This window comes from Hipposideros armiger, unplaced genomic scaffold (genome assembly GCF_001890085.2).
Source record: "Hipposideros armiger isolate ML-2016 unplaced genomic scaffold, ASM189008v1 scaffold_171, whole genome shotgun sequence".
Taxonomy (NCBI): domain Eukaryota; kingdom Metazoa; phylum Chordata; class Mammalia; order Chiroptera; family Hipposideridae; genus Hipposideros; species Hipposideros armiger.
The window spans coordinates 1199462-1212703 of record NW_017731521.1 but is presented as its reverse complement, the minus strand read 5'-3'; the positions used below and the strand labels follow the sequence as shown (position 1 = coordinate 1212703).

Here is a 13242-nt window from a genome sequence, read left to right as displayed (position 1 = left end):
GTGAAACCTTACCTGTACCGGTAATCATAGTCTTCGTATCTGTCGTAACCACGTTCATAGCCTCTCTCATAGTAAGAGTCGCGACGCCTGCCGCCCCCACCTCCGCCTCCTCCGCCGCCACTGCTGCAGGAAATGTAAAAATGTCACATCAGTGTGAAAGAATATTCTGCAATATCATTTAATACAAAATGGCACTTTAAAAAATGCTAAAATGTGTGTCCTTATGACTAAGTCCAAGTAATCTAAAAACATCAAGAATTAAAAACATCAATAAATGAACTACTTTACACTAAGGTCCAGCACTAAAATAACTTCAAGGTCTGTTTAAAACTATGACAGTGAATTTGAACTCTGAGCCCTCTTTCCCTGCTGTGTTCGCAATCACAGGGACACTTCTTCACTTCAGTTTGCCAAATCCTGCACTGCCCCCAGTAAGGTTTTAGATGAAACCCTGTATTCCTTCTTTCATTCTTAAGACACAAATACTGTCTTTGGTTGTATTAAAAAACAAACAAACAAACAAAAAACCCCACAACACTATAAAAGCCCCCATTTACATTCTACATAATGTGAAAGCTGGCTTAAAACAACACCCTTTCCCTATATACAGAGGCTTCCAAGGTCACGTAAGAATAGAAGGAAAATATTTTAAGAGCATACAACATTTTTCTAGTATTTAACTTTTTTATTTGTATAGTACCAAGAAAGGGCCAGAAATGTACTTCATTAGTTTTAATTTATTCCTTGCTCAAATATACATGCACACACGCGCGCGCGCGCGCACACACACACACACACACACACGAATATGTACATATACATGCTGTTGACCCTTGAACAACATGGGTTTGAACTGCGCGGGTCCACTTACACATAGGATTTTCCCCCCCAGTAAATACCTGTACTGTTTTTGATCTATGGTTGGGAGTCTGGAGGGCTGGCTGTATGCATCGATCCATGCCATGTCACACAGGGCACTTGAGCATCTTTGTATTTTGGTATCCAAGGGGTCCTGGAACCAATCCCTGGTGGACACTGAGGGACAACTAAGTTTTTGGGGAGTCAAAAGTTATACATGGCTTTGATTGTGTGGGAATAGGGGCCCTGAACCCCTGAGTTTGTTCAAGGGTCAACTGTATATAGAAAAACTAAAGAAATAAAATGATTCAAAGGATACAAATTAAATAACTTTTAAATTTAATTACAGGAAAAATCATTTTATCTTTCGACTGATCAAAATTTTATAGACATTTCTGATGGATTTCTGGCTCTAACAGTTTAGCTTAGGAAACGTGAAATCTTACTGAGTTGGTCTGCCCATGTAGATGCCTGGGGTAGGTGTATGTGCTCTCTTGGTGATAGAATAATCCACACGAATTCTTCTACCGTCCAGCTCCATTCCATTAGCCCTTTCCATAGCCTTTAAAAGAGAAGAGGCACAGAAAGTCATGCATAATTCACCAAGGAGAAACTACCAAAACTGGAACAAATTTAACACAGTTTGCGTTTCAAAACTTCAAAAATTAAAATTGGGATAGGATTTTACCTATTATTCCCTGCTATATGCATGTCAATAGTACTGACTTTTCTAATGTACATATGGACGCTAAAGCAGGCCTGTGATGGAAGACTGGGAGCAGCTGCGACAGCCAGAGAAAGAAGGAACTACATAACTCTGGGAAGCCTGCATAATGCTGAGGCTGCAGTAACTAATTTCAGTCTGGGCAACTCAAAGGAGAAATCACAATTCAGCTGACAAGTCTAAACTAGTCATAACACTCCTTAAGTAACACACTGCCACCTAGTGAACTCCAAATATAAAGAAACCTTGAAACCTGCCCGTAAGTGCTCCTGTCTTTGTACTGGCATTCACATCCCCCATCACTTTGCCCTTTGACACTAATACCAATAAATGCAATAATAATTCAACGTCTTTAACAAATTTGCAAGAAGTTCTTTGGAACTAAATTGCCATTTTCATTTTATTTTACCCAGAAATAAACCCACGGGAAGAGGAATCAAGAGATAGGACAAACAAGTTTCATATTAAAAAAAAATTGTGATACTGTTCATACTTTCCAACATTCACTTTAGATCCAATATCCTGGTATTTCTAAATTTACACCTTTATCCCTTAATTGAGAACAGAGGAGTAAACAAATCACAAATACAATCGTCTCCCTTAACTGCAGTTTCAGTCAACCATGCGACAAAAATATGAAATGGAAAATTCCAGAAATAAACAATTTAAAACTAATTGTGTGCATCCCTCCCAGGATGTGTGACTCATTCTTCTGCCCAGCACATCCACACTGTAGAAAGCCTCGCTGCGCCTGCCTGCCATTTAGTAACCATCTTGGTTGTTAGATTAACTGTAGGAATATCACAGTGCTTGTGTTCAAGTAACCATTATTTTACTTAATAATGGCCCCCAAACGCAGGAATAGCGGTGCTAGCAATTCAGATTTGCCAAAGAGAAGCTGTAAAAAGTGCTTCCTTTAAGTGGAAAGGGTGAAAGTTTGGCACTATCTGTGGTTTCAGGCATGCACTGGGGGTCTTGGAACATATCCCCCAAAGATCAGAGGGGACTACTGTATGTTAACAGTAAAAAAAAAACCCACCATAATACTGACAAAATATTGGAGTGCCTATTAGAATGTCTATTACATAAATGACTTACAACCTGAGGCACTATTTTGTTAGACTTATCCAGGGTTTTTCAACCTCAGCACCATTAACATTTTAGGACTGCTAATTTTATGTTGTGGGAACTGTCCTGTGCACTGTACGATGTTCAGTATCATCCCTGGCCTCTAACCACTAGGTGCCAATAGTCTCTTATTTTTGAAAGATATGTAACATTTATTATTATTGCTTATATTGCAATCAAGCACTGTTGATGCTTAAAGCAATAATGACCTATATATCCAACTGTCACATGGAAAATGGTACAAAAAAATGCCAGTACTTGCCATTTTAAGGTTTGACAAAAATCTTAACAATGAGCCTCAAATTCCTTAAAATGGAGTTTTCTAATTCAATCACAATAAATTTTTAGTATAGAGAAAGCAAGCCTACTGCTTCTTTTACAATCCAATACCTAATACAGAACAGCACTATTTAAAATCACTGACATTGATTTGCATCGTTACGCAAATTAAGAATGGCACTAAATAAAACTGAAAATGTACCAATTCTTCTCATATATTAAATTATTTTTCAATTGTAGAACATTATGATAGATGAATGTTAAAAGAAAAACAGAGCTCTCTATCTATACACGGCAGCTAATTAGACACAAAATTAAACACATTAAATCTAAACACCATAATTCTAAAGTCAATTTAATCATCAGCTTGGAGCACTAATAAGGTTTATTCAAAAGAAAACACACACTTCACTTTTTCCATTAACTCAGAAAGTGAAAATGGCCATTCCAATTGTAACACTGAGAGGCAGAGTTTGAATCAGGTCAAGAATGAAAGAGGACATGATGTTTATGGAACTGCGAGTCTATTAATCAACCTTTAACAGTAACTCAATACTATAATCATGCACATCAGAAAAATTTCAAATTGACACAATTATAAAATCAAAGTTACCTCCTTTGAGTCATCTATTCTCTCAAAATAAACAAAAGCAAATCCTCTTGACCGTCCAGTTCGCTGATCATAAACCACATTGACGCCACTCAATGGTCCATACCGTGAAAATACTTCACGAAGATCTCTCTCTGTTGTGTACAAACTGAGGCCAAACACTCCAAGACAGGTGTTGGGATCTGGGTTCGCCTATTGAGTAGAGAGCATTTAATTTTAAGTTCCAAATTAAAATAAAAATTAAAACAGAAATACTTTGTTTAGGACACCTTACCCAGTACACAAAGATTATATTGTTTCAAGTGACTTCGAAATACTATAAGAGGGAAAAAAAACCCGTAAAAACCACCCTACTTTCTAGCCCAGCAATTTTCAGAATTCATCCAAGAATTCATCCTTAGTTTAATGCCATATTTTGAGTTTATCAAAATGTTTTATATCCCTTATAGATTTGTATTTAATCTGACTTCATCTGTAACTGCTGATTAGACTGCCATCCCCCACTTTTCTTCTTTAGCAGACTCCAGCACAGTTAAATGAAGCAGTATCGCATAAGCACAGCGAAGCAGTTAAACACAGGAACATTAAGAATCAAGAGCCTGATTGAAACCTGGATTCTGCCAGTTGGCCAAAAAACAAATAAACCTCAATGTCACATATCCGAGACTTGCTCTCCCTATTCATAAATGGTAACTTACTTCATAGAGTTGTTAAGAGTATTAAAATGCATTAAAAAACTTTGCACAGTGCTCAGTACTACAAGTGCTAGTTATGAGGTATGATAAAAAAATATGGTAAGGGGTGGCCGGTTAGCTCAGGTGGTTAGTTAGAGTGCAGGTTCATAACACCAAGGTTGTCGGTTTGATTCCCACATGGGCCGCAGAGCTGCGCCCTCCCACAACTAGATTGAAGACAACTACTTGACTTGGTCCTGGATGGGTCCTGGAAAAACACACTGTTCCCCAATAAAATTTCTTAAAAAAAAAAAATAAAAATATGGTGAATATTTAAATAAAAACAATTTAAGCCATTAATCCCCCTCAAAATACTCCCATCTTCGAAAACACTAATCCCATCGTTCTTGCCACTTTCTAAAGCAGTTCTGGAAGTCCTCTTTTCATGAGTGTCTTTAGTTGCGCTGTTGTGGCTGCCTTGATGTCCTGAATTGATTCAAAATGTTTGTCTTTTCGAAGTCATGGATGAGGACACTCAGTAATGTTTTTATCTGACAGAAACTGACACACCAGAAGCGATGTGCGAAATGAAGTCTTTCCGTTGTGATCACAAAATACAGTGAACGCTGCTGCTGAGTGCCATCCAATGGGAAGGCAGGAATCTTCAATATGGGAAGTGGCGCGTTGAACCTTAGTAACAGCGTGTGTGACAAGTTTCAAACTGTTTGGTGCAGTCAGTTGGGTGTGAGCTACAGTTGAGAGAAGGTGTGTTTTCAAGTGTGTCGTAAATCATCTTCCGTCATGACAACTCTCTGTGTCACACATCACTTCTGGTATATTGCAATTTCTGTCAAATAAAAACATTACAGTATGTCCTCATCTACCTTATTTACCGGATCCGGCACCGTGCAACTTCTGGCTCTTCCCCAAAGTCAATCTGATTCAGGACATCAAGGCAGCCACAACAGCACAACTAAAGACACTCATGAAAGAGGACTTCCAGAACTGCTTCAGAAAGTGGCAAGAACGATGGGATAAGTGTGTTCAAAGCAATGAGGATTAATGGCAATGTGTCTTTTACTGTAATAATAATTTTTTAAAATTTAAACATTCACCGTATTGTTTGATCACACCTTGTATTACTACAGTTTTCAATATTTCCTTGCTGCCCACCCCCCATAAAACTTTTCATTGCAATATTCTCAATTCAGTTCATGCTTTTCATTTTAATTCTTGGAACATATCGTTTCTTCCCAAATTTTGTCTCTTTTAACTACTCAAAAGTTAAAATATACTTATATGCATGTAAACAATATTCATACACTCAATGATGTTTTTGGAACACCACCTTTAAACAATGGTCTTGCTCTCATAAAAACAAGATATTATGCCATGACTAAACACACATTAAATACAAAATAAGTTTTCACCAACTTTTAAAAACCACATACCCTGCTGCCTGTATGTCTTCTCCGGTTAGACATTGGAGAATGACTTCGGCTCCTTCGACGCCGGTATTCTGGTGTGTATGACCTACTTCGAGACCGTCTCCTATGAGAGTGAGAATGGGATCTGGATCGAGTGTAACGTCTGTGAGAATGCCTCCTTGACCTTGACCTTTGAGAGAAATAAATTCAGATAAAGATACTGAAACAAAATGGCCAACGCCAAGGACCTATACATACATATATCCCTCCTTATTATTCTCAGCTCCTTTCTCCTTTCCAAGGAATCGGTATTCCTCCTCTTGTTCTCTTAATCACTGCGATATTCTCCTGTTCTCAGTCTATCCCTTGTACATTCAATCTCTTCACTTTACCTTACAAGCAGATTGACGCTCTACTTTCTTTAAAAATAAAAAAATAACAAAAAAACAAAAACAACTATCCCATGAAAGGAAACTCTGAAATATTCAGCATGGATGAACCCTGAGGACACTATGCCAAGTGAAGTAAGTCAAGTCACAAGAAAACAAATACTGTATGATTCCACTTATATGAGGTACTTAGTAGTCAAAATCAAGACAGAAAGTAAAATGGTATTTGCCAGGGGCTGGGAGAAGGGGAGAATGGGGAGTCATTATTTAATGAGGATAGAGTTTCAGGTTTACAAGAGATGAAAAGAGTTATAGGGATCGATGGTGGTAATAGTTGCACAACAATGTGAATATATGTAATACCACTGGACTGTACACTAAAAATGGTTAAGACTGTATGTAAATTTTGTGTGTTTTACCACAAAAGACAAAACAATCCACCAACTACCACTACTACAATAAAATCCTTTGACTAAATCACTTACCACCTTCTCAATATTATTCTATATTCCCTTCACTGTTAAGTATCATTTTCTTCCCAATCTTTCTTTAGCCTGCTGCAGTCTAGCATTTACTAAATTAATTCATCAACCTAAATGTCCCTCTAATCTAACAGTCTTCATTTCTTAAAGCTTTCTATAGCATGTCACTCATCTCTCCACTGCCAATACCCTAGTTCACCTATCTGATTATTTCTAGTCGCTCTCAGTCCTAGTTCTTTGCCCATTAATGCAACAATTTCTTATTTAGTATTCATTAGGACCCATCCTTAACTAAACACCCAGACCAGTAGTGATGACAGCTATACAAAGTAACTTCTATAAGGCATTCAATAAATGTTATAAATGCTAAGGGCCAGAAAGTTTAAAAAGAGAGTACATGGGTATAGGGAATAAAACTAATGAGGGAAGGCTGTTCAAAACAAAGAAGGCTAAAAATAAAGCGGGGAGGCTTAATAGACTTTGCTAGGTAGACAGGGGCAAAGTGTCCTAGGAATAGCAAGAGCAAAGTTTCCTTGGCAAGAAGCCATGGAGATGTAATCGGTGAGAGTACAGATTTATTGAGAGGTGCACCCCAAGTTATATCTGACCAGAGTTCTACCCTAAGCCTACTAAAGCCAGAATCTTCAGGTACAGGATGTAGCTGGAATGTGAATCTAGAAAAAGCTTCTTAAATTACACACCAAGTCACCAATGGAGAAAATTATCTTTCTGTTGTGCAAATATTAGTGAAATAAAATCAAACCCCAAACACTAATTCAAATGCCAAGTGCATTTAAAATCAATTGACGTATTTAATGGCTATTATCTGATAGATTAATTGGGCTTAGGGCTTAGAGATGACTCTACCTTTAAGTCTTTATTTAGAATATATTATTTCTAAACTCTACAATTTGAGGAAAACTATGTGATTTTGAGTCTTTGGTGAAATTTCTATACAAAATGCACCAAAAATGAGGGATTTAGCAAAAACCACTTTGTCCTCAAAAATCCAAGGAAAGCATTTTAAGTATTATTTTAAACACACATACCTGGATTTTGATCTTGATCGAGAATGGGATTCAGAATGTTTGGAAACCCTTGATGGACTCCGAGATCCTGACCTGCTCTCCGATTTTACACGAGCAGGAGTTCCAGTTGGAGATTTTGACTGAGAGCGAGACTCCTAACAAAGAAGACAGTATTACAAATGGCACTGGTCATGTAGATGCCTAACACCTAACATTTAAAGTACCGTAATTATTTATATTGATTGCTCCTGAAAAACAAATGGTTAGGCAACACCCTCCAGAAAAAATTTCAGCTCATTAATAACCCATTGTTAATACTGCTAACTGTCCTCAACAATTCCCTACTTGAACCAGAGCACCAATTCTCTATTAACTAAGTAATCATGCAAATTCATCTACAACTTGATCATACAGACACTGGAACATAAACCATACATTTACTTAACCTAGGACCCATTCATTCTTCCAGATTCTTTTAATTCTACTTCACTCTTGCTTTCTACTTCTCTTCATTCTTCATTGAGTTTTTCATTTTTCATACTTCGTGTATTCTTCCCCAATTCAAACAATTCAAAATAGCCTTAAAAAAATATTCAAGTGCTTCTATCTGACCAATCTTCTGTTCAATTTTTTCCCCCATTCAATTTTAATTTTCTGATCTTTAATACTTTTCATTAGCCTTCTTTTATCTTGATTTATCTTCCACATTCTTGGAAAAAACTCTTCAATTTCTTCACGAACATTAACCTTAATGGAAAAAGAACATTTAGTATATTTAAGCACGTGGGGATTATAAAACTCTGCTGGAGTTCAGAATGTTATCTACCAAATGGAAAAGCCAGCAGGTAAAGTGCAAATAACTAGTTTATTAAAAAAAAAAAAACAATTTTATAATCTTTAAAATTGTTCAAAAGTCTACTCTTTAAAAATTAAAGAGACTTTACTGAATTTCTCTAAATGTTTTTACCATACTCTTCACCCTCCTCCCCTTTCATGTTTCATCCTAGTTCCTAAAATGTGAACAATTTTAATATAAATACTTAATTCAAGCATAAATCTAACATTATCTGCAATCCCCCCACCTATGCTTTACCTTTTCACTAATTTATAAGCTGAAGATTCTTAGTAATCTTAAAATAAGCTTCCACTAAGCCATGCTAAGATATTGAAATATGAGTATAGTTAAAGCAAAGCATCCTAGGTTGAAATATTTGTACACACCCATCTGAACTCAAACATTACAGGACACATGCTGAGGTTCAAAGAAGCAGAAAAAATTAGTAAAATTATGAACATCTCCCAATTCTGTTTGACCACTATCTTTGCTCACTCTAACTTATCCAGAAAAATATGTTCTGAAGTAGAAACAAGAATATTGAAAGAGGGGGAAAGAAAGCATGAAATTCTTAAAATTTCCCCTTTAGCTTGTAAATTCCTAATATATGTATTTTTGAATTGTGCCATTTAAAAATTCTATATTATCCATGATGCATCATAATGTACAAGTCATTACAAAATTAGTAACATTGTCTTTCTTTTTTGATCCCACCTCTTTGTTCACTGTTTTTAAATATTTTATGCAGTTGTTGTGTATATTTGTACTCTCCTCAGTGACTACATCCTATACCAGAAAACTGACTGGCTTCTGAAAAAGTTGACTATCAAAACTTTCCAAATCAAATAATTTAAAACTGATTAAAAGTCTGTTTTATTTTTTAATTTGACAGACACATGAGGCACCTAGGACCAAAGTACAATGGACAATTTGGTTTCTGTCCATTTAAGCCTTGATTAGTAGTGTAAATAATTATCCCAATTTCACAATAATTTTCATTTATGCCAGAAGATTACCATGCCACTCCTTAAAACTTTCCTTTACTTCGCATTTAATGTCAAGATTTATCGAAAACTGTACTAATGCTAAGCCTATTTATTTTCTCAGATAAAAACAAAACTAAAATATATAGCTACCTTTCTGTTCAATATTAGCCTTCCCCATTTAGCTACACACAATAAGTCCTTCACATCTCACATAGACTCTAAATTCCTGGATAGATAACTGGGAGCAGGCACAACAATATTCAGTACTTAAAACAACAACAACAAAAAAAAATGGTAGGGCTAATTTGCTCCTAATTGAAGTCTTGAGAACACACTGGTTCATCAACTAAGCTCATACAAGTATCTTCCCCTCTCTCTTTTGGCTTTCCCTTCTAAATAACAGATCTTCTGGTATAACATTCATTTATGCCACTGTTGAATTGCAGTAGATAGAATAGGATCTATGAACGTTATTATCACAGCCCTTGTTATATATATACATATCAGAAAGCTTTGTGCTGTTTAACTTTACTAGGATATAAATCAAAATCTTACATTAAAACCCAAAATTTATTCTTAAATGTTTATGTGAAGCTTTTTGATACTGGATAAAAATTTTATGGTCCAAATACACGAGTGTATTTGATTTTCAAGTCTTCCCTCATAAGCATAAGCATAACTAATAGTTGAAAATTATTCAAGAGTAATGAAAATGACCACTTCTTAGGAATTAATGTAAACAAGGTAACTCAGTAACTTTTTAAATTTTGAATCCCAGTTCTGGCACAGCAACTTATTGGAAAAAAAAAATGCAATTTTTCCTCTTAGTTTGTTAAGAAAGCATTAAGATAGGACAAAATATCTTTTCCAAAGATATCAGCATATTTTAATTTTTCTGTTTAAATAACATGATATCAGCATATTTTTAAAGAAGGCTTGCTTTTTATTATTCAAGGTGTCAAAATACCTAACCTCTTTTGTTGCCTACCCTTCAATTTTTATACCAGGGAAACCTAAACCTGCATTCTTCATGGAATCATTTAAGGTTAAGAAACAGTCCTTTTTATTATTAGTTTCAGGTGTATAAAGCGACATAGTGATTACGTAGATATTTACACCCCTCACTAAGTGATAACCCCAGCAAGTCTACTGCCCATCTGATACCATACATAGCTATTACAATACCACTGACTATATATTCCCTATGCTGTACTTTACATCCCGTGACTACACATTTTAAATTGTAGTTGATATTCAGTATTATTTTATATTAGTTTCAGGTGTACAGTGTAGTGGTTAGGCATTTATGAGAAGCTGTCCTCTTAACTCCCCTTTAATCCCTGGTTACAAAGCTGTCACTATTGTTTTAACCTCCGAAAACAATTTAGAAACTAGACACGAATACACTACAAATATACACTTTTAATTCTTCAGAATTATTTTTACTACAATACAAAAAAAATGGCCTGTCTTAATAACTAGTCAAGTTTTCACATAGAAAAAGTTGCATTAATATTTACCATTTTTAAGCAACTTATTACTCAAAAGGTGGTACCAAATGAATGCCATTTTTACTGAACTATGCATTAGAAACCAGGCTACAATAAGCCCTTTATAGACAAATGCTAGTTTATCCTTTTCTACCTTTGACTTGTAACCAAATCATATCATGAATTTTAATATAAATCCTAAGTAGGTTCCACGATACCTTAACTACTATAAATAAACCAGAAGCCAAGCAGAAAGCTCTCACAGTACAACCTGTTTAAATGATGTGTGTGTTCCTTTAACTCTTCTTTACTATCAAGGTACCTCTGATGTTAGCTGGAGGACACAGCCAAAAATAAAAAGGAGGGAGCTAACCATAAATATTAAGAGTATTCAATAAAGTAGTTCTAACAGCCATGTTTCTTTTGTATTAAAATACAGTTGTATTTTATGCATTGAAAATAACTGCAACAACCATGTACTATTCCTTTAATCAAGAGGAAGTATTATTAAATATATGCACACATTGTTGCAGAACATGAATAATTCCTACAGCAAGCAATAACTGCAGTATCTTTTAATACAGCTAGTATATTATAGATGGAAAAAATTCCAACAATATACATGTATAGTACTTAAAGCCCATTAAATAAACACATAAACCAATATAAATGCTATATTGTAACCAATTCTAGTATTATGGTAAGGCAAATTCTATGCCAAGTAACAGTGCCAAGTTTACACAAATTCAAGTCTATATGAATATAGTATAAACTTTTAAAACAAACTTTCTCAAAGTATATTTTCCCACTACTTTATGAAATTAGAGATGTATTTCCATAAAAATACACTCAGTGAATTTAGGTAAACTGTACGTTCAAGGTGGGGAGGTACTTAAATTACTCAAATAACTTTTAATATTTATTGTACTAAGAACTTCACTCTTTAGGACCTGTGGGAAACCTGTGTTTACTCAATTTTTTAATTTCAGTCTATAGACATAGCAGTTCTGCCTCCTTTCTCTTGAGTATGATAGGCTGCTTCTTTTAGACTCTTAGGCTTAATACAAGAAATACCGCCCCCCCTCTCTCCCCCACCAAAGTCTCTTCTTAACTCATAGCTGCTATTGGACCAATTCCTTAAAAAGAAAATACCAATTGCTTACAACAGCTATTTTAAAACGATAATTTCCCTTCTTTTAAAGTCGTATCTGTATGATGCATTCTAAGTGAGGTTAAAGTGGTCTTTGTAGCTGCAAAGGCTCACTGATATTCTAACACAGTAAGTGTCTATATGCTCTAAAGTTTCGAATACTTTTTGGAACACTCAACAAAGAATTGGCACTTATACACATATAATCAAATTTAAACTCATGTCATAACTGTGAAATTACCTGTAAAATTTATAATATTTTGTACAAGTTTAATTTAAATGTGGCTCATAAACCAGCCAGCTTATTTCATAAATTGTCATTTCCAAAAAGCTAGTCTATAAGTGACAATTTGAAAGTATATTAAAATGGTTTAGGTATATGAAAAGCCAATAGATAGCAACTGAAAGCAAACTACTAAGAACCTGTTACAGAATTCTCTATTTATATTCTCATCTTCTAATGTCACGAAGTATTTATGAATCTTGAGTAAAACTATAGGGCCTTAGTTCAAAGGAAAAATCATAACTTTTCTTCTACCTCAGGTTGGTCAGGCCTAGCCACTTACACCTTTGGCAAAATCATGAGACAATGACTATAAACAACAAAACATGGTAGTAATTTAAATGAGGCAGGGGAAACCACATTTCCTTTTATTCTTCCTCTCAAACTTTCTTTTACAGTGTTTACTGATTCTTTTCCCCACATAATCTTTACCACTTCTCTCACCTCTACTCCTGTCCTGCTAAATCCGTTAGGACATATGAACAAATATCAGTATTAACTCACTTAGCATGCGAATATATATACCTTTTTACACAGGTCCCAGGATTAGTTATTTGATGCCTAAGCATCCACTGATACTACAAACAGAAAGCTTTCACACTGATAAGTTCTAGAAAACTGTGCTGATTATTCACAGTCATTTCACACCTGTTATATACTACACGGTTATACCACAGGTAATTAACTTCAGTTCATTTACAAAATTAAGTCCATAAAGTTTAGTTGCATTTTTTTAACGACTCATTCCTAAATATTTAAATCCCTTGATATTCTTTCACATCCCAAGACTACTTTATTCTTTTAGGAATGGTACAAATCATATATGTCAAATCTGTAAAATTACAGTTATGTACTGTGGGTACAATTCATTGCACTGCTTTTAAAAATCCTACCTTCTA

At 35.1% G+C, this 13242-nt stretch overlaps 1 protein-coding gene across 5 annotated transcripts in view; it reads right to left on the bottom strand.

Annotated features, from left to right (window-relative positions):
• Positions 1 to 13242, bottom strand: part of TRA2A (transformer 2 alpha homolog) — a 28874-nt gene that overhangs the window by 2370 nt on the left and 13262 nt on the right. For 2 of the 5 annotated variants that reach the window (XM_019652015.1, XM_019652014.1), the window contains exons 2-7: positions 7621 to 7754; positions 5725 to 5890; positions 3603 to 3791; positions 1305 to 1420; positions 900 to 1046; positions 13 to 123 (exon numbers count right to left, since the gene is read on the bottom strand). In XM_019652015.1, the coding sequence (XP_019507560.1) occupies positions 13 to 123; positions 900 to 1046; positions 1305 to 1420; positions 3603 to 3791; positions 5725 to 5890; positions 7621 to 7754 (863 nt within the window). Of the gene's footprint in view, positions 1 to 12; positions 124 to 899; positions 1047 to 1304; positions 1421 to 3602; positions 3792 to 5724; positions 5891 to 7620; positions 7755 to 8034; positions 8347 to 13242 lie in introns of all 5 variants that reach the window. The other 3 variants (XM_019652018.1, XM_019652016.1, XM_019652017.1) reach the window with 3 other exon arrangements.